This window comes from Scyliorhinus canicula, unplaced genomic scaffold, assembly GCF_902713615.1.
Source record: "Scyliorhinus canicula unplaced genomic scaffold, sScyCan1.1, whole genome shotgun sequence".
NCBI lineage: Eukaryota > Metazoa > Chordata > Chondrichthyes > Carcharhiniformes > Scyliorhinidae > Scyliorhinus > Scyliorhinus canicula.
This window is the reverse complement of record NW_024055852.1, coordinates 84787-109184: the sequence shown is the minus strand read 5'-3', so window position 1 is coordinate 109184 and position 24398 is coordinate 84787. Positions and strand designations below refer to the sequence as shown.

The 24398-nt window shown below is 45.7% G+C and overlaps 1 protein-coding gene across 1 annotated transcript in view; it reads right to left on the bottom strand.

Moving 5' to 3' along the window:
• LOC119961227 (oocyte zinc finger protein XlCOF6-like) overlaps positions 1-19183 on the bottom strand; it is a 29103-nt gene extending 9920 nt beyond the window's left edge. The window contains exons 1-3 of the mRNA XM_038788677.1: positions 19083-19183; positions 11612-11738; positions 9386-10935 (exon numbers count right to left, since the gene is read on the bottom strand). Of these exons, the coding sequence (XP_038644605.1) occupies positions 9386-10595 (1210 nt within the window). The 5' untranslated portion in view covers positions 10596-10935; positions 11612-11738; positions 19083-19183. The remainder of the gene's footprint in view (positions 1-9385; positions 10936-11611; positions 11739-19082) is intronic.
• Positions 19184-24398: the final 5215 nt, after the last annotated feature.

The window sequence follows — 24398 nt, the reverse complement described above, 5'->3', positions numbered from 1 at the left end:
AGACCGTTTAAATGTTCTGACTGTGAGAAAAGCTTTAAGAGCACAAAGGACCTTCTGAGACACCAACAAGTTCACACTGGGGAGAGGTCATTCACCTGCCTGATATGTGGGAAGAGATTTGCTCAGTCTTCCCACCTGCTGAGCCACCAGCAGGTTCACACTGGAGAGAGAGCATTCACCTGCTCCATGTGTGGGAAGAGATTTGCTCGGTCATCCAATCTGCTGAGACACCAGCGAGTTCACAAGTCACTGCAGGGGTTAGATTCTGCTGTTGCTGCTGCTTTTAATCCCATGCAGGACTGAACCATGTTCATTCTGTTATTAAGGAGGTTGGAGTGGGCACTTAGATAATCTCAGTGCAATTAGGCAGAATCAATATAATTTATGAACGGGAAATCATGTTTGACCAATTTATTGGAGTTCTTTGAGGAAGTAACAAGCAATGTGGATAAAGGGGGACTTGTGGATGTGATGTATTTAGATTTCCAGTAGGCACTTGACAAGGTGCCACTTAATGTTCACCCCACAAAATAAAAGCCCATTGTGTAGCTGGTAACAGCATGGACAGAGGATTGGTTAGTGAATAGGAAATACTGTGGAGATAAAAACGAGTCATTTTTGATGTAACCTGTGGACTGCCACAGGGATCGGTACTGAAGGCTCAACTATTTTCAGGACTTGGTTGACAGGGTTGAAAGTACGGTTGCAAAATTTGCTGTTGCTACAAAGGTATGGAGTACCTTGTATGGTGAGTAACCATAAGGAGTCAGTAATCGGTGCAGATTGAGCATAATGTGGGGAAATTTGAACTTGTTCACTTTGACAGGAAGAATAAAAAAGCAACATATTGGATTGAATTTATTGTCACGTGTAACGAGGTACGGTGAAAAATATTGCTCTGCGCACAGCTCAGGCAGATCATTCCGTACATGAAAAGAAAATACATAGGGCAAACATAAAATACACAATGTAAATATATAGACACAGACATAGGGTGAAGCATACGGAGTGTAGTATTACTCAGTAGAGAAGATGTGTGAAGAGAATGTAAAAGAGAAAGGTCAGTGATAGTGTTAGTGTTAGAATTAAGTTTTCAGAGATTAGTATGATTATCGGAGATGTAAGAAGTGGATCTGTGTGAGAGAGCTCACAGAGAGTCGCCACACTCCGGCACCATCTTGCATTGCTTATTTAAATACACAGAGATTGCAGCTCCGAGGTACAGAGGGATCTGGGTGTACTGATACATGAATCAGGACCAGTTACTCTGCAGATACAGTACACAATTGGGAAGGTAAAGGAAATGTTGCTGTTTATTGCAAGGGGAAAGTACTGCAGTTGTACAGGGTATTGGTGAGACCACATCCAAAGTACTGTGTACGGTTTTGGTCTCCTTATTAAAGAAAGGACATAATTTAATTCGAATCAGGTCAGAGAAGGTTCACTTGACTGGATGAGGGGTTATCATAAGAGGAAAACATGGACAGGCTGGGCCTGTATTCACTGCAGTTTGGAAGAATGAGAGGGCATCTGATTGAAACATGAGATTCTGAGGGGAATTGACAGGCTGGGTGTTCATTGTGGAGAGATTAGAATCAGGGTAATAGTTTAAAAATAAGGGGTGTCCTATTTAAGATGGAGATGAGAACCTTTTTCACTCAGAGGATCAATAGTCTGGAATTCTCTTCCACAGAGAGTGCTGGAGGCTGGGTCGCTGAATAGTTTGAAGCCTGAATTAAACAGATCCTTCACTGGTGAGGGAGTCAAAGGGTTTCGTGGGGAGGAAGGAAAGTGGAGTCGAGGCCACAATCAGATCAGCAATGATATTACGGAATGGTGGAGCGGTCTCAAGGGGCCGAGTGGCTACTCCGGTTCCTAATTCGTATGTATTCTGGTTTGTTTCTGCTGATGGTAACTTTCCTTAAAACTGGGCCGGAGTTAATATACTGGATAGAATCACATACATCTTGATGAGAAACTCATTGATCAGCCAGGGTCTAACTGAATGGCAGGACATGGCTGAACAACCAACTCCAGCTCCTGTGTAATTCTCCCCAGACCTCTCCCACTCGCTAACTCTGCTCCAGTGTTGCTTTCTGGTGAAGTGTCTTCTCCCAGCTCTCCCATCACTTTCCACTCAACAGCTGGTGTTTGAGTCCAGGTTTATTCCGAACATGGGAACAGGAGGAGGTCATTTATCCCTCTCGAGTCTGTTCCCTTATTTATTTAGGTCATGGCTGATCTGTGACCTAACTCCATTGACTCCGATATTATTCTAATCCTGACTTCCCCAGTCTGTTACAATGTGATTTAAAAAGAACTTGCATATACAACAGACCTTTAATGTAGGAGAGTGTTCTGAGGAGATTTTCAGAAACATGAACTGACAAATCAGACAATTGACACTGAGTCAAAGGGGATGTTAGGAGGGCTGACTAAAGGCTTGGTACAGTATAAAAGGTTAATATTAAATACAGAAATCTCCATTATCAGTGATATAAGATCACATGATAAGAGCATGCTGAGAGATGGTTCTATGTGAAGCCTCGTGCTAAGCCTCCAACTGTATATAGTTAGAAGAATGTGCAATAAAAGGTGACATTTACCAATGCTGTTGCCTCCAACAGTCTTTTGATCCTGACCAATTTGCTTGTCTACTTGAGCTAAATCTGTCGTATCGGTGTTCACCTCTGTCAGATCCCCCCTCATCCTCCTTCATTCCACGGAGAACAACTCCAGCTTCTCGAACCCGACCGTGGAGCTCAAATACCTCATTGCTGGAACCATTCTGATAAATCTCCTCTGCACTTTCTCAAGGACCATCACACTTTCTAAAGTGTGCTGACGATATATGAACAAAATACTCCCATTGTGGGTTAAATAGTGATTGATATAGGTTCAGCATAATTTACCTACTTTTAACTCAACGGCTCTATTGGACGCCTACGTGTTATCTGTGTCTGCGTGCGTTTCCTCCGGGTGCTCCAGTTTCCTCCCACAAGTCGCGAAAGACGTGTTGTTCGGTGAATTGAACATTCTGAACTCTCCCTCCGTGTACCCGAAGAGGCGCTGAAGTGTGGAAACGAGGCGATTTTCACAGTTACTTCACTGCAATGCTGAGGTGAGCCTACTTGTGACACTAATAAAGATTATTATCTACCTTTTTAATGCAATCAGTTTTTAACTGTCTCTTTATTTCTTTAATATTAATCAGTGTAGACATGTTGTGGGGTAACCCTGTGTGTGGAGTCTGTCTCATGGTGGTAACGTGGAACATCGAGGTGATAGAACAGGGGTGGGCAAACTTTTCCGTGCAAGGGCCACATTCAGAAATTCACAATTTTAAAGGGCCGCATAGTATTAATAGTCCCGGTTGTAACCAATTAGCGTGCGGCATATACCTCAGCCCTTCCCCCGGCGGCATCCTGCCTTTATCCCTCTTTATCTCTACTTTTCAAAAATGGCGCTTCACCCGGTTATGATTCTGGGCGCCTCATATAGAACATAGAACAGCACAGAACAGGCCCTTCGGCCCTCGATGTTGTGCCGAGCAATCATCACCCTACTCAAGTCAATGTATCCACCTATACCAGTAACCCAACAGCCCCCCACATTAACCTTATAAAAAAAAATTTTTTTTAATGTTTTTTAAAAAAATGACTTGATCTTGGTGGGCCGCATAAAGACCTTTGGCCCACGGGCTGTAGTTTGCCCACCCCTGTGATAGAAGGACCCAGACGGGATATCTGAAGAATTTAATTTAATAATCTTTATTGTCACAAGTAGGCTTACATAACACTACAATGAAGTTAGTGTGAAATCCCCAAGTGGCCGTATTCTGGCGCCTGTTCGGGAGAAGCCAGAATGTCCAATTCACATAACAAACACATCTTATGGGAGGAAACCGGAAAACCTGAGGGAACCCACCCAGACACAGGGAGAACGTGCAGACTCCACACAGACAGTGACCCAAGCAAGGAATCGAACCTTGGACCCTGACGCGGTGAAGCAACAGTGCCAACCACTGTGCTACCATGCCGCCGTACCGAACTGTACAGAACTGTGTTGTGGGCTCAAAATGCAAAGCATGATGGTCAATTTAGTCAAGTCACAGCCTGGCCAGAATTAGCAATGGCTGCAAAATGAATTGTCCAGGAGAACTAACCTCGAACTGTGAGACAGACGTGTTTGTTTGAGGTGATAAAGGTCTCCGTACCAGTCTGGGGATTGATAACCGTGTCAGAGGTCACAAAGTAGAGTCAGGCTGGCTCGATTCCTTCAGACATCACCTTGTAAAAGGCGCAGGACATAGGAACAAGGGAGAAGGCAATGATGTCATTGAAAACAAATTAAACGGGCTAAAAACAGGTTTTACCTAAGATTTTCTATTCCTTTACGGAGATCAATGCCCATTTATTCCCGTTAATGAATAAAACAAAGGTGTGTGTCTCTGTCTAAGTCAGCATTTATTGCCCATCCCTAATTGCCCTTGAGAAGGTGGTGGTGAGCTGACTTCTTGAACTGCTGCAGTCCCTATGGTGTCACCCACACTGTGGTTAGGGAGGAAGTACCAGGATTCTGACCCAGGGACAGTGAAGGAACAGCGATATATTTCCACAGCAAGGTGATGAGTGTTCCAATCCCAGTGATGTAATAACTGAATGGGAAGATCCCAGGATGGAACCCTGGCTCAAAAGAATGTAACTTTGTTTAGAAAATATGAAGAAACAGTCAGAGGATTGCCAATTAGCTTTCAACAACATAAACATTTATTAAACATGAAAAGTCTGACTATGATACAATATTCCTTCACTCCTACTTATCTTCACAAACGTGCACAGTTTTCAAGGACAGCAGAGGTTACAACATATCTTTTGCTAGAATGTTCCAGTGGACACACAGTTCCTTTAAACCCATAGGTTGACCATGATCAGACACACGTCTCCCCCCCACTCGGAAACCTAGTGGCAGGTGCAATTCAATCCATCTTCTGTGGATTCCTCCTCAATTTCCCCCCAGATGATTGTGACGAGTGTTTCCGAACTCGACTTTTAAACAGATACGCTTTAAAAACTTCTGCCAAATCAATGCTTTCTCTCAGCTGCATCCACCAAAGATCCACCTCCAGATGTTCCAACTAACCTTTCAAACAAGGCATCCTCTCTGCTGTTGTAGCAAGGAGCCTACTCCAGGTTTTCCAACTCTCTGTTCGGAATTCCTTTGTCTTGACTTGCAACATGAATCGAATGTCTACACAACTCAGGTACTCAGTCCCCAACAGAATATTATTGCTTCAAAAATTTGAAAGACACCAAACCTTCCAATTGCTTCAGATATGGGGCTTGTTCGCAGCCAACCTCATCAGCTCTTCTCTTCCCTGCTCTGACTTTAACTTCCATGAACAGTAGCCTGTTCCAAAGATAGTTCCTCTGTGCTCCTTCTCACTTCAATACTCCTGGAGCTTTTCCATTCCCTGTTTTATAGATCTAACTGTCCCTTAGTTCCCCTAGAGCTTGCTTTCGTGCACGTTACTCCATTCTATTGCTTTCCTGCTTCTAGCAGAGCTGAGAGCTGTTCACTCTCTCACTTCCTCGCCCCAAATGAGATTAATTCAGTGAAAACGTCACTCAAAAAGCCTTCCCACCTCAAGGGTGCTTCTGGTTGCTGAGCAACAATTCATTGGGCGCGATTCTCCAATATGGGGAGAAATCGTAAGGCTGGCATCAAATCCAGGTGGGTTTGACGCCAGCCCCCCCCTTCCCGACCGGGAACCGATTCTGGTCCCCGGTCGGGGCTAGCATCCCAACCCCGTAAACTCCGGCATCGCGGGCTTAACGAATTTCGTTAAGCCCGCTTGCCAGAGTTAGCGCCGGCTGACGCGTCATATGACGTCATTGGAAGACTCCAACCCGCGCATGACGTCATCGCGCATTTGCGCGAAGCCCGCGCATGCGCGGGCCGGGATGCCCCTCAGCCGCCCCGCGAATGGATACTGCGGGGCGGCGGAAGGACAAAGAGTGCGCGGGCATCGGGCCCGCTGCCCGCGATCGGTGCCCACCGATCGCGGGCCCATGGCACCCTTGGCACGGCCGTGGTACTGCCGTGCCAATCAGTGCCATGGTTTTAAAAATTGACAGTTTACGGCCGTTTTTACGAACGGCCAGAACAGGTGTGTTTGCCGTTCATAAAAACAGCCGTAAAGGGCTGGGAACTCGGCCCATCCATCAGCTGAGAATCGCTGCCGGCCGTAAAAAAACGGCGGCAGCGATTCGTATCGGGAGTTGGGCGTGGGGGGGGGGGGGGAGAATAGCGGGAGGGCGTCGGAACAGCGTGGCCGTAAAATTTTACGAGCCCCGCTATTCTCCGCACCGTCGGGAGTGCGGAGAATCTCGCCCACAATTTCTCATAATGCAAACTCCCCAGCACAATAGGAACAGTTTGAACTGAAACCTTCCCCCACCGACACATGCAAATACCTTTGTTCCAACACGAATCCATCCAGAGTTCTACTCTTCCTACACAGAAATACTAAATCAAACCCACTGAAATCTATACTCGATTTTAATATTTAACAACACAAATGTAAATCACTTAAATCTCCCTCTGTTTTCCTGACATGAGTGATTTGGAGGTGAATTCCCAGGTGGAGGTGTTCTCATGTATCTGCTGTCCTTGTCTTTCTACCTTCTAATTGGGCGGTACGGTAGCACAGTGGTTAGCACTGTTGCTTCACAGCGCCAGGGACCCAGGTTTGATTCCTGGCTTGGGTCACTGTCTGTGCGGAGTCTGCACGTTCTCCCCATGTCTGCGTGGGTTTCCTCCGGGTGCTCCGGTTTCCTCCAAGTCCTGAAAGATATGCTGTCACGTGAATTGGACATTCTGAATTCTCCCTCAGTGTACCCGAACAGGCGACGGAATGTGGCGACAAGGGAATTTTCACAGTAACTTCATTGCAGTGTTAATGTAAGCCTACTTGTGACACTAATAAAGATTTTTATCATTAATTGGCACATGTTGTGAGTTTGGAAGGTGCTGCTGAAGGAGCCTTAGTGAGTTTCTGCAGCACATCTTGTAGATGGTACACACAGCTACTATTGTGCATCAGTGGTGGGGGCAGTGAATGTGGAAAAGATGCCAATCAAGCAGGTTGATTTGTTATGGGTTGTGCCAAGCTTCTTGAGTGTAGTTGTAGCTGCACTCATCCAGACAAGGGGAGAGTATTCCATCACACTCCTGACTTCTTCCTTGTAGATGCCGGACAGGCTTTGAGGAGTCAGGAGGTGAGATGGACACCCCAGGATTGCTAGCCTGTGACCTGCTCTTGCAGCCATAGTATTTATGTGGCAAGTCCAATTCAGCTTCTGATCAATGGTAACCTCCAAGGTGTAATGGGGGATTCAGCCATTGAATGTCAAGGGGTAATGGTCAGACACTCTTTTGTTGGCGATTGGATTGGATTTATTGTCACGTGTACTGAGGTACCGTGAAAAGTATTGTTCTGCGTAGAGTCCAGAAAGATCTTTCCACAGATGGAAAAAAACATGGGACATACATAATTACACAATGTAAATACATAGTCACAGGCACCAGGTGAAGCATATGGAGTGTAGCACTACTCAGTAGAGAAGATGTGTGAAGAGATCAGTTCAATCCATAAGAGGGCCATTCAGGAGTCTGGTAACACAGGGAAGAAGCTGTTTTTGAACCTGTTATTGCGTGTTCTCAGACGATCATATCTCCTAGCCGATGGAAGAGAGAATAACCCGGGTGGGAAAGGGGTCTTTGATTTTGCTTCCCGCTTTCTCAAGGCAGCGGGAGGTGTAGATGGAGTCAATGGATGGGAGGAGATTTTGCCAGATGGACTGGGCTGTGTTCATGTTTCTCTGTAGTTTCTTATAGTTTTGGGCCTTGTCTGGTGATTGTCTGGCAATTGTGTGACCCACATGTTCCTTCCCACACATCAGCTCAAGCCAGGATATTGTCCAGATATTGTCCAGATCTTGCTGCATTTGGACATAGACTGCATCAGTATCTGAGGAGCTCTGAATGGTGCTGAATATTGTGCAGTGATCTGCAAAATCCCCACTTCTGACATTATGATGGAAGGAAGGTAATTGATCAAGTAGCTGAAGATGGTGGGACCAAGGACACTACCCTGAGGAACTCATTCAGTGATGTCCTGGAGGTGAGATGATTGACCTCCAACAACCACAACCATCTTCCTTTATGCCAGGATGGGCTGAGTGGCCTCCTTCTCTGCTGACTGACTGTGTGATATAAAGAGAGGAATTTCAGCTGTTCCAGTCACTCCAACGAACTGAAATCCCTCATTCCTGGTGTCCTCATAAATCTCTGCAATCTCTCTGAGAACGTCACATCTTTCCGAAAGTGTGGGGCCCATATATAGGTTCCCATTCCTGAGGGATAGAATAGAAAAGCAGGGAGGTTATGTTCAACTGGTTTTGAGCCCTGGTTAGACTGCAGTGGGAGATCTGTCAACATTGGTGATCTTCATTTAGAAAAAAAGAATAGAGACAGTGGAGAAGTTGCAACAAATGTTCACAAGAATATTTAACCCTCAGGAAAGGATACAGCTGCCTTTCACTAGAAAGGAGACGACTGAAGGGTGAACTGATGGGAGTCATTAAGAATATGCAGGCGTTCGGGCACCACAATGGCGCAGTGGTTAGCATTGCTGCCTCACGGCGCCTGATCCCAAGTTCGATCCCGGCTCTGGGTCACTACCGTGTGGAGTATGATCATTCTCCCCTTGTTTGCGTGGGTTAGCCCCCACAACCCAAAGATGGGCAGGGTAGGTGGATTGGCCATGCTAAATTACCTCTTAATTGGGAAAAATGAATTGGGTACTCTAAAATTAAAAAAAAAGAGCTTGAGATGAACAGCATGAATACATTGAAGGGGAACTAGATACATACACGAGGGAGAAAGGAATAGAAGGAGATGCTGATGGGGGGGACATGTAGAGGGGTGGGTGGAAGTTCACGTGGAGCATAAATATTGACACAGATCAATTGATCCGATTGGCCTGGCCCTGTGCTGCAGACTCAATGCAACAGAGACAAATGTATTTATGTTAGATATACATGTAGTGTTATTAAAAACACTATTTACTGTCCAGGATAAAATAAATGTCCTTCAGCAGCTTTTGTGGATCATTTGAGTGGAAATGTGCTCTCCCAGGCTCAGCATCTGCCCACTGGAAGCAAATTCTGACACCAGCCAGTCCAGCAGAAAGAAACCCTCCAACTCTCCCCCTTCACCAAGTGTTAGAATGAATATGGTTCAGTCCTGGATGTAATTAACAGCAGCAAAAACAGCAGAATCCAGTCCCGGTCGTCACTTATTGACTTGCTGGCGTCTCAGCAGGTGGGATGACTGAGTAAATCCCTCTGTGAATCTTTGTGAACTTTCTGGTGTGTCTGTAGGTGGGATGACTGAATGAATCCCTTCCCACACTCAGAGCAGGTGAACGGCCTCTCCCCGGTGTGAACTTGCTGGTGACTCTGCAGATCGGATGAAAGAGCGAATCCCTTCCCACAATCAGAGCAGGTGAATGGTCTCTCCCTGGTGTGAACGTGTTGGTGTGCTTGCAGGTTGGCTGAACGAGTGAATCCCTTCCCACATTCAGAGCAGGAGAATGGCCTCTCCCCAGTGTGAACTTGCTGGTGATTCTGCAGGTCCGATAACTGAATGAATCCCCTCCCACACTCAGGGCAGGTGAATGTCCTCTCCCTGGTGTGAACCTCCTGGTGTGATGCTAGATGAGATGATTGAATAAAACGTTTCCCACACTCGGAGCAGGTGAATGGCCTCTCCCTGCTGTGAACCCCCTGATGTGATGCTAGATGAGATGATTGAATAAAACGTTTCCCACACTCGGAGCATGTGAATGGCCTGTCCCTTGTGTGGACTGCCTGGTGTGTCACTAGGTGCGATAATTGAATAAACCGCTTCCCACACTCGGAGCAGGTGAATGGCCTCTCGCTGCTGTGAACCCCCTGATGTGTCACTAGGTGTGAGGATTGAATAAAACACTTCCCACATTCGGAGCAGTTGAACAGTCTCTCCCTTGTGTGGACTCGCTGGTGTATCAGCAGGTGGGATGACTGAGTGAAACCCTTTCCACACTCGGAGCAGGTGAACGGTCGCTCCCCAGTGTGAACTTGTTGGTGATTCAGAAGGTCAGATGAATGATTGAATTGTTTCCCACACTTGGTGCAGGTGAACGGCTTCGCCCCGGTGTGAACTTGCTGGTGTGTCAGCAGGTGGGATGACTGAGTGAATCCCTTCCCACACTCAGAGCAGGTGTACGGCCTCTCCCTCGTGTGAACTTGCTGGTGATTCCACAGGTCAGATGATTGGAGAAATCCCTTCCCACACTCGGAGCAGATGAACGGCCTTTCCACAGTGTGACTGCATTGCTGAATCTTGAGGGCAGATGGGGAGCAGTCTCCTTCCCCACACTTGGAGCAGGCGAATGGTCTCTCCCCAGTGTGAACAGGTTTATGGGTTTCCAGTGCAGACGGGATATGGCTATCCTTCCCATAGTCCTCAACTTCCCGTGGTTTCTCCATGGTGAGGGTGTTTTTGTGTCTTTCCAAGTTTGACAATCAGTTAAAGCCTGGTCCACACACACAGCATGTGTACGGTCTCTTCCCCGCTGGAAATGGTGTGATATTTCTGCAGCCTGTATAATTGGTTAAAGCCCTCTCCACAGTCAGTGCACTGGACACTCTCACTCAGATCTGTGTTTCTTGGTGCCTTTCCAGTCATACTAATGTGATGGCCAAAACAGACAATTTCCCTTTCGTGATTCAAAGACTGATGGCATTCAGGTTCTGGTAATTCGAGTGGCTCTGTTAAGTCTTGATGCATTTTGAGATTTCTGGCTGCAAATCCTCCCCTTCTGACATTCTGTAAAAGGAGTTTACAAAAGTCTTCACTAAGTACAGGACAGAAATTCAGAACAGACAATGCTAGTTTCTGTATAATATTCCTCTCCCTTTCCCCTGAATTGGTTTATCTCCATCCCACACATTCTTCCCACATTCTCACTATGATTTAATAATTAGTACTTCATTACTTAACTATAAATACTCTATCTAATATGTACCATATTACAAAACTGAATATGCTGTGTCCTACATTGATTTACTATCTCCTTAGGGCAGCATGGTGGTGTAGTGGTTAGCACTGCTGCCCCGGGTCGGGTTTGCACGTTCTCCCTGTATCTGCGTGGGTTTTGCCCCCACAGCCCAAAAAGATGTGCAGGTTAGATGAATTGGCCACGCTAAATTGTCCATTAATTGGGAAATAAAAGAATTGGGTGCTCTAAATTTAAAGAAAATACTGTCCCCTTAAATGTCAGCCATCTCTGTGGATGCCAGCCCTTTTGAACATTGGGAAAGAGGCCATCCTTTTAGCCAGACAAAATAAATGTGTCAAGCTGAGGGACAGAGACCTGGGCCAATCTTCCCAGAGCCTGCACCCTCCCTGGATTCAGTTCTTTTCCCTTCGGTTCCTGCAAGTCAACAATTTAACCCCAGAATGAGTAAATGGAAAGGGGGAGGAAAGACAGTGTTTCACTCACAGATTTGGAGTCAGGAGGAGGTTTACTCTTCTGTGAAGCTCAATCTTAATGCACCCGAAGCCGTGCTCTGATTGGCTGGAGGAACAAAGTTCTTCCGGTCCCTTGACAATTGCCATTAGTCGATAACCTGCACGAAGACAATGGGAAAGCGGAAGTTACATCAATCCGGAGACACTTTGACCCCTTATCACACTCAACTGTTGATCAATAGAAAGCGCAAATCTTCGCACATGCGCACAACATCTTACGGTTGAACATGCGCATTTCGGGCCGTACGTCCGCGCGATGAATGGAGCGGTTTCCCAGGCGCGGAGGCTTGTGGGAGCTGGAGCGGCCATTAATCGTTGGGAGCCCAGTCTCTGAACTCCTGGCACTGTATGACCGGTGGTCGTGAGAGGGCGCATTGAACCCACCCGGACAGAAAATACAACTGGGTCGTCATTGGAATTAATTATAACACCGTTTAGCAATATAATTTGTTAAATTCACGTTTTAAGATTTAGACACCAGAGTGACACATTAGGGAGGTAAATAGCGGAGTGTGAAACAGAATCCGAGAGCCAGCAGCATTGGGGAGGAGAACTGGGCAATTTAATTTAATTTATTATTGTCACATGTATTGGTATACAGTGAAAAGTATTGTTTCTTGCATGCTATACAGACAACGCATAGCATACATAGGAAAGGAAGGAGAGACTACATAATGTAATGTCATAGCTAGGGTGTGGAGAAAAGATCAACTTAATATGAGGTAGGTCCATTCAAAAGTCTGATGGCAGTAGGGAAGAAGCTGTTCTTGAGTCGGGTAGTACATGACCTCAAACTTTTGTATCTTTTTCCTTTTTAAAAAAAAAAATGTTTTCTTCCAATTAAGGGCAATTTAGCATAGCCAATCCACCTACCTTGCACATTGGGTTGTGGGGGTGAAACCCACACAGACACGGGGAGAATGTGCACACTCCCCACAGACAGAGACCCGGGGCTGGGATCGAACCCGGGTCCTCAGCGCCGTAGGCAGCAGTGCTAACCACTGCGCCATTGTGCCACCCTTTGTATCTTTTTCCTGATGGTGCACCCACCCGGGTGCATGGGTCCTTAATTATGCTGGCTGCCTTTTCGAGGCAGCGGGAATTGTAGACAGAGTCAGTGGATAAGAGGCTGGTTTGCATGATGGATTGGGCTACATTCACAACCTTTTGTAGTTTCCTGCGGTCTTGGGCAGAGCAGAAACCATACCAAGCTGTGATACAACCAGAAAGAATGCTTTCTATGGTGCATCTGTAAAAGTTGATGAGAGACACAGCTGACATGCCAAATTTCCTTAGTCTTCTCAGGAAGTCGAGTCGTTGGTGGGCTTTCTTAATGGGCATGGGGGGATGAGGACACGTTGTTGGTAATCTGGTTGGTAAATCTGAAGTTCTCGACCCTTTCTAAATCATTCCATTGATGTAGACAGGGGCATGTTCTCCACTACGCTTCCTGAAGTCGATGACAATCTCCTTTGTTTTGTTAACATTGAGGGAGAGATTATTGAGCGAGAGAAAGTTGTGTGATAACCAGAGTATCAATTTAAAATTTCTATCCTGTCCTGGCAGTGATGGTTTTGATTGATGTGTTTACAAGGGATTGGAATGGAAGGATTTTCAGTTGGAAATATCTCCATTCATTAGGACATAACTAGCATCAGCGATTCAAAGTCAAGATAGGAATCCTTGCTCCCTGTTCCAAAAGGTTTCAAACATCAATGCCCCGGCTGATGAAGGCAAGCATACCATATGCCTTCTTAATCACCTTGGCCACCTGCGTTTCCACTTTTAGGCAACTGTGGACCTGCACACCTCGATCCCTCTGTATGTTAATGTTCCTAAGGGTTCTGCCATTTACAGCACACAGAAAGTAAAGCAAATGTACAGGTGTAGAAAACCTAGACTGTTGCTCAGCTACCAGCGTTATATTGGGACAGCAAGAACTTTGAAGTTCACTGTGAGCGAGTGTCAGGATGAGCTGGCCACAAGACAGGGAACTGCAGAGAGCAGATTTCAAAAAAGTTGAGAAATTTCAGTAAGTCCCAGAAACAAATGAATGGAACAAAGTAGAGTTCCAGGAAGACTATCAAATCAAAAGAAAAAAAATGGGAATTTGAACAAAGTCCTGTTCAGGGAAATTCAAATCAAAGGCAGAGAAAGGATTTGAAATAAACAGACTACTGCAGGATCTAATTTTAAAGTTGGCTCGAGGAGAATATCCGAGGTGATCAAAAGGTTGCTGACAACTTACTACAGCCTGTGAGACAGTTGTGACCTGTGGGTGAGGCTGGGTACTTCAGAGACTGTTTGGAAGCTTAAGTACACATTGTCACCTAGGACAGAGGAATGCAGAAATTAGAGTTGAAATCCTGGAGTTGGATCCTTGATGAAGACATCCGAGAGAAAGCATTGTGTGGCTGAAGACGCCAAAGCATTTTCTTCGAGAGCGAAGATTGGAAACCCTTGTGTAGAAGACAGTTTCTGTGAGAAACTCAGTGTGACAATCATCTGGGAAATTGATGAGAAATCCATAGATGTTGTATTGGATGGTCTCTGTCACTTGGTTTGAGAATGTGGGGTGTCTGACCACATTTCACCCATTGGTTTGCATAGACTGTGTACATACTGAGAACATTAAAGTACGAGATAAGGTTTGTAACTTGTGTACACTGGATACACGACAGGCCCGACAGTTCAATCAGCTCCACTCTCAGCTCAGGAGAGCTCAGCAGCTCCACACACTATCCACAGGAGAGATCTCCTGGTCCAGCGGGACCAAGATTTGTGTTTTAACTGACACCACAAAAAAACATCAGTTACTCATCTGATTGCTGTGGAAACTTACTCTGCTTTAACAGGCTGTAATGAAACAGCAACAACTTGTATTTATACAACATGATTAATGTAATAAAACATCCCAATGTGTTTCAGGGGAGATTCATAAAGAAAAACATTGTCACTGAGTCACATTGGGCGATATTTGAACAGATGGACACACGGATGATTGGAGAGGCAGGTTTTAACAACAATCTTTAATCAGGAGAGCGAGAGACGGAGCTTCTGGGGAGTGAATTTCAGAGTTTCATACCAAGGTCCTGTCACGAATGGTGGAGTTATTAAAATCAGAGATGTGAAGAGGCCAGAATGAGAAGAGTACAGACATCTCAGAGAGGGTGCGATTAGAGATTACAGAGATAAGGAGGGACAAGGCCAGGGAGGAATTTGAAACAAGGGTGTGAATTTTTAAATTGAGGCATTACCAGACCAGGAGCAAAGGGCTGTTGGTGAACAGTTGGTGTCAGGCAGCGGAGGTTTGGATGATCTCACATTTCCGTGTGGGGGTGGGGTGAATGGGAGAGGCTGGTCAGGAATGTATTGGAAGGCAGCACGGTGGCCTAGTGGTTAGCACAACCGCCTCACGGCGCTGAGGTCCCAGGTTCGATCCCGGCTCTGGGTCACTGTCCGTGTGGAGTTTGCACATTCTCCCCGTGTCTGCGTGGGTTTCGCCCCCACAACCCAAAAATGTGCAGAGTAGGTGGATTGGCCACACTAAATTGCCCCTTAATTTGGAAAAAATAATTGGGTAATCTAAATTTAGAAAAAAAAAAACAAAAAAAAAAAGGAATGTATTGGAATCATCAAGTCTAAAGGTAACAGGGGCATGGATGAGGGTTTCAGTATCAGGTGAGCTGGGGGGGGGGGGACAGGTGACAGTCTGGAGATTGAAATATCTGGTATTAGTGATAGTGTGGATATGTGGTCAGAAACTCGTCTTGGGGTCAAATCTGACACGGCGATTGTGGAGACTGTGGTTCAGCCTCAGACAGTTTCCAGGGAGAGGGATGGACTCGGGAGTTAGGAAAAGGGAATTTGTGGTGATGACTGAAGACAATGGCTTCGGCCTTCCCAATATTTAATTGGAAGAATTTTCTGCTCGTCCAGTACTGGATATGGGATTAACAGTTTGATAATTGAGTAACAGTGGAGGAATGGAGAGGGATGGTGGTGAGGTAGAGCTGGCTGTTGTCAGTGTACATGTGAAAACTAACACGGTGCTTTTGGATGATGTCACCTCGGGGCAGCTTGTAGATGGGAAATAGGAGGGGCCGAGGACAGAGCCTTGGGGGACACAGTCCAAGAATTTTGGATAGGCAGGTTGGAGATGGGGTGCTAGTTTGCAAAGATGATCGGATGAACACCTTTTTTTAAAAAAAAAGGATGATTGATGACAGTGAATTGAAGAGAGAATCATTAAGGATATCAGTCACATGGAGAAGTTGGATGGTCAGCATTTTTTTGAGGAGAGGGTCAAGGGAGCAGAAGGTGGGTCTCATGGACAAGATGAGCTGTGAGAGGGAAGGAGATAGAGAAACTGGAGAAAGATGTGAGTTCAGGACTCAGACTTTGAGGAAATGTAGAAATGGTTTGGCCTGGTGGGTTAGTGGGAGGGAGGGAAGCAGCCGAGGCAGCTGATCAGATTGTCTCAATCTTAGTGACAAAGAAACTCCATGAGCATCTGTTGTTGGAGGTGAGGATGGAGGAGACAGGGGAGAGGGAGAACACTTCAAAAAGAACTAACTTACGTTAGAGAGTCAACACACTGTGTTTAGCACAAAACTGATTTATTTGACTATTATCTACAATATTAGTGAAGATATATGGGCTGGAGTTTATTAACATCAGCAGAAACAGATCCCAATAAACATGGTTCAGTGTGGATATGATTAACCACAAAATCCAATCACTGTAGTCCATTGTGAACTCGCTGGTGTTTGCACAGGGTGGATGAGGTAGTAAATCCCTTCCCACACTCTGGGCAGGCGAATGGTCTCTCCCCAGTGTGAACGCGTTGGTGTCGCAGCAGTGTGGATGACTGAGTGAATCCTCTCCCACATTTGGAGCAGGTGAATGGCCTCTCCCCAGTGTGAATTATCTGGTGTGCAGTGAGTTGTTCTGCTCCCCTGAACCCTGTCTCGCAGTGAGAGCATCTGAACGGTCTCTCGTCAGTGTGAGCGCGTTGATGGCGGATCAGTTCCCCAGACCTTTTATAGCACTTTTTACAGTCTGGACATTTAAATGGTCTCTCTGTGGTGTGAACACGTTGATGATACATCAGTTCCCGGGGACTTTTATAGCACTTTACACAGGCCGAGCATTTAAATGGTCTCTCATCAGTGTGAACACTCTGATGTTTCAGCAGGGTGGATAAATCAGTGAATCTGTTCCCACACTCTGAGCAGGGGAATGGTCTCTCCCCAGTGTGAACCCGCTGGTGCGTCAGCAGTGCAGATGACTGAGTAAATCGCTTCCCACACTCTGAGCAGGTGAACGGTCTTTCCCCAGTGTGAATACGTAGGTGTACAGTGAGTTCTTCTGGTCGCCTGAACCCAGACCCACAGTGGGAGCACTTGAACGGTCTCTCATCAGTGTGAACAAGTTGATGACGCATTAGGTCCAGGGAACTTTTATAGCACTGCCCACAGTCTGGGCATTTAAAAGGTCTCTCCTCAGTGTGAATTCGCTGGTGTTTCAGCAGGTTGGATGACTGAGCGAATCCCTTCCCACACTTGGAGCAGGTGAATGGCCTCTCCCCAGTGTGAACTCGCTGGTGCGTCAGCAGCCCTGATGTGCGAGTGAATCCCTTCCCACACTCGGGGCAGATGAATGGTTTCTCCCCACTATGAACTCGCTGGTGTCTCAGCAGCTGGGAGGATTGGGTGAATCCCCTCCCACACTGTGGACAGGTGAATGTTCTCTCCACACTGTGAACCCACTGGTGTTGCAGCAGGTTGGATGATCGAGCGAATCCCTTCCCACAATCAAAACAGGTGAATGGCCTCTCCCCAGTGTGACTGCGATGATGAGATTCCAACTCAGATGGGGATCTAAATCCCTCCTCACAGTCTCCACATTTCCAAGGTTTCTCCTCACTGTGATTGTTGCCGTTTTCTTCCATGTTAAAAATTCATTGATATTCAGTTTACAACTAAATGGGGAACTCTGTCCGATTATGACGTCGTTTGCTTTGTGTTTCTTGATTGCAAATCCTCCCCTTCGAACACCCTGTGAAATTGATTTAAAACAGAAAATAGGGAGTGAGAGAGAACCCACAAAAACACAAAGGAAGGCTCCGAAATTGAGCTGAATGGATCTGGTCATTTGTGGGGCCGGCACCAAGACAAAATGACCATGAAAACTGCTGGATTGTTGCAGAAAAACAACTGGTTCATTAATGTCTTTCAGGGAAGGGAACTTGCCACCACTGTGGACCGAGACAAGACTCTGACGTCTATAACAACATAATAGAAGTAGAACATTCGACCCATCGAGCCTGCTCTGCCATGCAGCACAATCATGGCTAATTTTAATCTTCAACACTTTCCCATCAGCTCCCCAGATCCTTTTGACTTCCCAAGAGACCAAAATAATAATAATCTTTACTATTGTCACAAGTAGGTTGACTTTAACACTGCAATGAAGTTGCTGTGAAAAGTCCCTCGTTGCCACATTGGATTGGATGGATCCAATCTGGTGCCTGTTGGGGTACACAGAGGGAGAACTCAGAATGTTCCCCGAATAGAACATATTTGGGACTTGTGGGAGGAAACGCACGCAGACACAGGGAGAACAAGCGGGAATCGGACGTGGGACCATGGCGCTGTGAAGCAACAGTGCTAACTACTGTACCACCATGCCGCCCTCAATTCCCTCCATCTCAGCCTTAAATATATTCAATGATGGAGCACCCACAACCCTATGGGGGAGAGAATTCTGTGATAAGAGAAGCAGAAAGGGGAAGTGAGAGATACAGAGCGAGAATGGGAGCAGTGGGACAGGAAAAGGTGTGGCAGACACAGAGCGATGAGAGGTATTTTATAAACCTACAACTGAACTACAATTTCCCAAACACTCAAACTCCACCTTCTAGATGGACCAGGTCATCTTCGTGACTTGCCTGACATCTGGTATTGGATTTCCTCTATTTGAATATGGGTCAGAGCGAGATCTTGGTCTTCAGTCCCCAGTCCAAATTCGTTAGCCACTGACTCCAGCCCTCTCCCTGGGAATTGTCTGAGGCTGAAGTAAACTATTTACTAATTCCCAAACCGAGATTCTGAGCAGACATTCACATCACCAACAGGATCGCCTATTCCCACTATAGCGAGATTGACTCAACTCCAGCCTGATCTCATGGGCGGATCCTATTGCCCCCAATAAAGATGGCGGCCGTGCACGCGCTCTGCTGTCCAGTGCCCCCCAAAAAGATGGCTCCAACTTCGTCTATTGTACAAGATGGCGGCTGCAAAATCGGTCCGAACACGGGACCTCGAGCTTTTAATTTGTGGTATGAGGCCTTCATCCGGTTTTATTAAAGCTTCCCTTCCTGCACCGGGTGTTTATGACGCCTCCCCTCTCGCCCACCGCTTCCATTTAACCTCTCTCACCTGCTATCTCCAATCAGTTTCTGCTCTTCCTGCAGCTCCGACACCAACACGTCCGACCACTGCCAACACCCGCACTGCGCACGCTCCAGCAAAAGCGGAGTGCGCCTGCGCAATGATCTCCTAGGGTGAATATAGGGCATATTCACCCTCTCAATGCATGCTGGGTAGTCACATCACCATTACGATGCGATATTGTTGAATACAAATTCATTTTACGAGCTCCGATTATAATTTGAACCATAGAAGTAAAAATCTGAAGTCCGCATTATGAATGGTGGGGGATCTGCACCATAAAATACAGAGGAGAGGGCTGGCGTAGTTATTGTGGTGGATGTTGTTGCCAGCAACATAGGTAGAATACAAGAGGTTCTCCTCAGGGAGCATGAGCAGCTCAGCTTTGAATTACATCGCGAACAAAAAAGTAATACCCTCCAGATTACTATTTGCTTTGAGTAAATGGGGTCAAAATGTCGAATGCGTTATTCGTGTGGGAGAAATGACTTTTGATTCAAAAGGCACAAGAGTCAGGAGTGGGGAAAGAGGGAGTTATATCATTGGGTTCACCTTCAATTGAACCAGATTGGGACTGGAACCCGGGTGAATCACATTAGGGCGGGCGAAAGAGAGATTTAAACAAACTGGTTGGCGATGCAACAGGGTTGAGGTGAGAGGAAAGACTGAAATTTAACGAGCAAAGTCAAAGTAGCAATACAGGAAATGATAACCAAGTTATCAGATATGTACAAATATAATGCTGCAAGGGAGGGTCAGAGTAGGGAAACAGGATAGAAAGAGATTTAAATGCTCTCTATCTGAATACACCAGCATTTGTAATAAGATAGATGAACTGATGGCAGAGATAGAAATAAATGTGCATGGTATCGCAGCCAATACAGGATGCGTTTGCAAAGTTGCTCAGGTTGAAAATGAATATTCTGGGGTAGTTGACAGAGGATAGGACAAAATGAAAGGGTATGGTTAGTTCTGTTGATCACATTTGAGATCAACACAGTCATGAGAAATGATCTTGGCTCAGAAGATGAAAAGGTGGAATTAGCTTGTCTAGAGATAAGCAAAATAAGTGTGATAAGTCACGGTTGTATTTAGTAGTTTAAATGTCACTTAACAGTAGCAGCCTGGTCGCTTTATAACAGCTGTAGAAATAATAGGGACTTGTGAGAAAGGGAATTGTAGGTATTTATAACCAGGATATGAATTGGATAATGTGAAATGGCAGGGGTAGGATTCAGGATGGCTGCATTATGTATACCCAGGACAGTTTAAGTGAAAGGGGGTGGAATGGTAGCACAGTGGTTAGCACTGCTGCTTCACAGCGCCAGGGTCCCCGGTTCAATTCCCGGCTTGGGTCATTGTCTGTGCGGAGTCTATACATTCTCTCCGTGTCTGCGTGGATTTCTTCCGGGCGCTCCGGCTTCCTCCCGCAAGTCCCAAAGACGTGCTTGTTAGGTGAATTCTCCCTCAGCGTACCCGAACTGGTGACTAGGGGATTTTCAAAGGAACTTCATTTCAGTGTTAATGAAAGCCTACTGGTGACACTAATAAAGTTCATTATTATTTTATTTTTATTCATTCAAGGGATGTGCATTAACAGGCTAGGCCAACATTTATTGCTCATCCCTCCTTGACCTCAAGAAGGTGGTGGTGAGCTTCCTTCTTGAACGGCTGAAGTACCCGAGGTATTGGCACACACACAGTGCTCTTAGGGAGGGTGTTTCAGAATTATGACCTAGTGACAGTGAAGGAATGGAAATATATTTCCAAGTTAGGATGGTGAGTGATTTGGAGGTGAACTTCCAGGTGATGGTGTTTTCATATATCTGTTGTCATTGTCCTAATGGATGATAGTGGTTGGGGGTTTGAAAGGTGTTGTGTAAGGAGCTTTAGTAAGTTTCACCAGTGCATATTGTAGATGTTACACACTATTGCCACTGTTTGTTAGCAGTGGAAGGAGTGAATATTGTGGATGGGGTGCCAATCAAGTGGGCTGCTTTGTCCTGGATGGTGTCAAGCTTCTTGCGTGTTGTTGGGAGCTCCACTCAGGCAAAGGCAGAATATTCCATCACACTATGGGCAGCACGGTGGTTAGCACTGTCCAGAGGTGGTAATGCCATTGAATGTCACGGGGCATTGGTTAGATTCTCTCTTGTTGGAAATGGCCATTGCCTGGCACTTGACTGGCTTGAATGTTACTTGCCACTTATCAACCCAAGTCTGGATATTGTCCAGGTCTTGTTGCATTTGGAAATGAATTGCTTGAGTATCTGAGGACTTGTGAATGGCACTGAACATTGTACAGTAATCCCCAAGGTAAATACGTTTATTCAAAGATAAGGGTTTACTGAACAACTTTGAGACATTGACCTTCACAACTTCATACAGGTAACCAATCTGTAGAAGCCTAACCCTTTCAGGCTCCTTCTCTGACAGCAATTTCTGCAGAACGTGGCCTCAGTAGTCTTTAGCACTTGGCTAACAAGACCTTTGGAAACTCTATTTTATCCTCCAAAGTGAACATTAGCACACTATAAGCCCATAAGACATAGGAGGAGAATTAGGCAACTCAGCCCATCAAGTCTGCTCCACCATTCAATCATGTCTGATATTCTTCTCATCCCCCATTCTCCTGCCTTCTCCCCATAACCCCTGACCCCCTTGTTAATCAAGAATCTATCTATCTATCTTTGTCTTAAAGTCACTCAGTGATTTGGCCTCCATGGCCTCTGCGGCAAAGAGTTCCACAGATTCACTACCCTCTGGCTGAAGAAATTCTTCCTCATTTCTGTTTTAAAGGATCGTCCTTTTAGTCTGAGATGTGTCCTCTGGTTCTAGTTTTTCCTACAAATGGAAACATCCTCTCCACATCCACTCTATCCAGGCCTCGCAGTGTCCTGTAAGTTTCAATAAGATCCCCCCCTCATCCTTCTAAACTCCAACGAGTACAGACCCAGAGTCCTCAACCGTTCCTCATATGACAAGTTCTTCATTCCGGGGATCATTCTTGCAAACCTAAGGCAGGCCAGCACATCCTTCCTTAGACACGGGGCCCAAAACTGCTCACAATACTCAAAATGGGGTCTGATCAGAGTCCTACACAGCCTCAGAATTACATCCCTGGTCTTGTATTCTCGCCTCTCGACATGAATGCTAACATTGCATTTGTCTTCCTAACTGCTGACTGAATCTGCGCGTTAACCTTAAGAGAATCCTGAATAAGGACTCCCAAGTCCCTTTGTGCTTCTGATTTTGTAAACATTTCCCCATTCCAAAAATAGTATATGCCGCCATTCCTCCTTCCAAAGTGCATAACCTCACACTTTTCCACATTGTATTCCAGATGCCACTTCTTTACTCACTCTCCTAGCTAATCCAAATCCTTCTGCAGCCTCCTCAATACAACCTGTCCCGCTACAGATCTTTGTACCATCTGCAAACTTAGCAACAGTGCCTTCAGTTCCTTCTTCCAGATCATTAATGTACATTGTGAAAACGTGTGGTCCCAACACAGACCCCTGAGGCAAACCACTAGTCACCGTCTGCCATCCTGAAAAAGACCCCTTTGTCCCCACTCTCTGCCTTCTACCAGTCAGCCAATCCTCTATCCATGCCAGGGTCTTACCCTGAACACCAGGAGCTCTTAACAGTCTCCTATGCGGCACCTTGTCAAAGGCAGGAGTTGGGCCTATTCTAACATGAAAATTGGTCAATTTGATCATTGGATTAATGTATTACTTGGATTGCAATTATTTATATCACCATCGCTCATTATCTAAAACAGGAATACAATCGAACTGTTTCATAATATCCCTTTATCTGATTCTGTACAATTCCTTATTCATACATTTTTAAATGTTGAGGCTTAACAGAGTTGGAAAGCCTCTCTTATCGGTACATTTATCCTCATTGCACATTCTTTACAGATACACCAATTAGGCCTTTATATTTTTACAACAAATAAAACTGAGCCTTTCACTAAAACTACTGATTAAGTAATTGTAACTCAATGAAGGTTCACTTCTTACTCAAGCATTACATACTGGTTGGTAATTAAAACAGTAATCGACAAAAGTTGAAGCTTTTCATCTTCCACTCACCAGGACATTCACAAGAATAGAAAATTTAAATGGAACAACAATTTATACTTCATGAGAAGAGAGTGTTGATTTGTTGGTAAGTGGACTCTGATTGGTAGAGGCGTTGCCCTGGGAGCGGTGTTGCCGCGGAGAGGCGTTGCCCTGGGAGAGGCGTTGCCATAGACAGTGCACCAGTTAACTAATAGGTCAAGCTTTGTTTAAATTCAAACCAGGCAGGTTGACTCTGACTGAATCAGGGCATTTTGCTGTGGAATGAACCATGTAAAATGTCAAGTTGCCATCAACCCAGATGACCATAGAGCTGACTGGTGGTGATTTGACCTGAGGATCACCACCCCTCAGGTGAGGAACAAGATTGAGAAGGAGGGGCCTTCCTGAATAACCTCAGCCGGTATGGGGATTGAACCCACGCTGCTGGCCTTGCTCCACGTCCAAAACCCGCAGTCCAGCCAATTGAGCACATCTGTCACTATTTTGTTCAGTTCAAGCATATGTGTTTCCAGCTTCTTCTGTCTGATCAGGGCTCTGTGTATTTACAGATGTAGCTTCTGGAACACAGGAGTGCACCACGCTGAAAGCCCGAATGATAACCTTAAATTGGGTGCCAGTGTAATTCTTACAACATTCAGGATTGCTTAACAAATATTCTCCAATTGCAGATCACATCTAATGTAGCACAGTGGGTTTTGCAGCATTCAGCAAAGCCGAATCAAGGTTCATTATGAATAATAATCTAATAATCTTTATGATTGTCACAAATAGGCTTATATTTCTAAATTCATTTTTATGGGATGTGGGCATTGCTGGTTGGGTCAGCATTTATTGCCCATCCCTAGTTGCCCTTGAGAAAGTGGTGATGAGTTGCCTTCTAGAAGTGCTGCAGTCCTTCAGGTAGGTACACCCACTGTGCTGTGAGGGAGGGAATTCCAGCATTTTGCCCCAGCGACAGTGAAGGAGCGGAGATATATTTCCAAGTTAGGCTGGTGAGTGACTTGGAGGGGAACCTCCAGGTGGTGGGGTTTCCAGGTATCTGTTGCTCCTGTCCTTCTAGATGGTAGTGGTTGTGGGTTTGGAATGTGTTGTCTAAGGAACCTTGGTGAGTTATTGCAGTGCATCTTGTTGAGGTACACAAGGTTGCTACTTTTTGTCGGTGGTGCAGGGTTTGAATGTTTTAGGAAGGGGGGAGCAATCAAGCAGGCTGCTT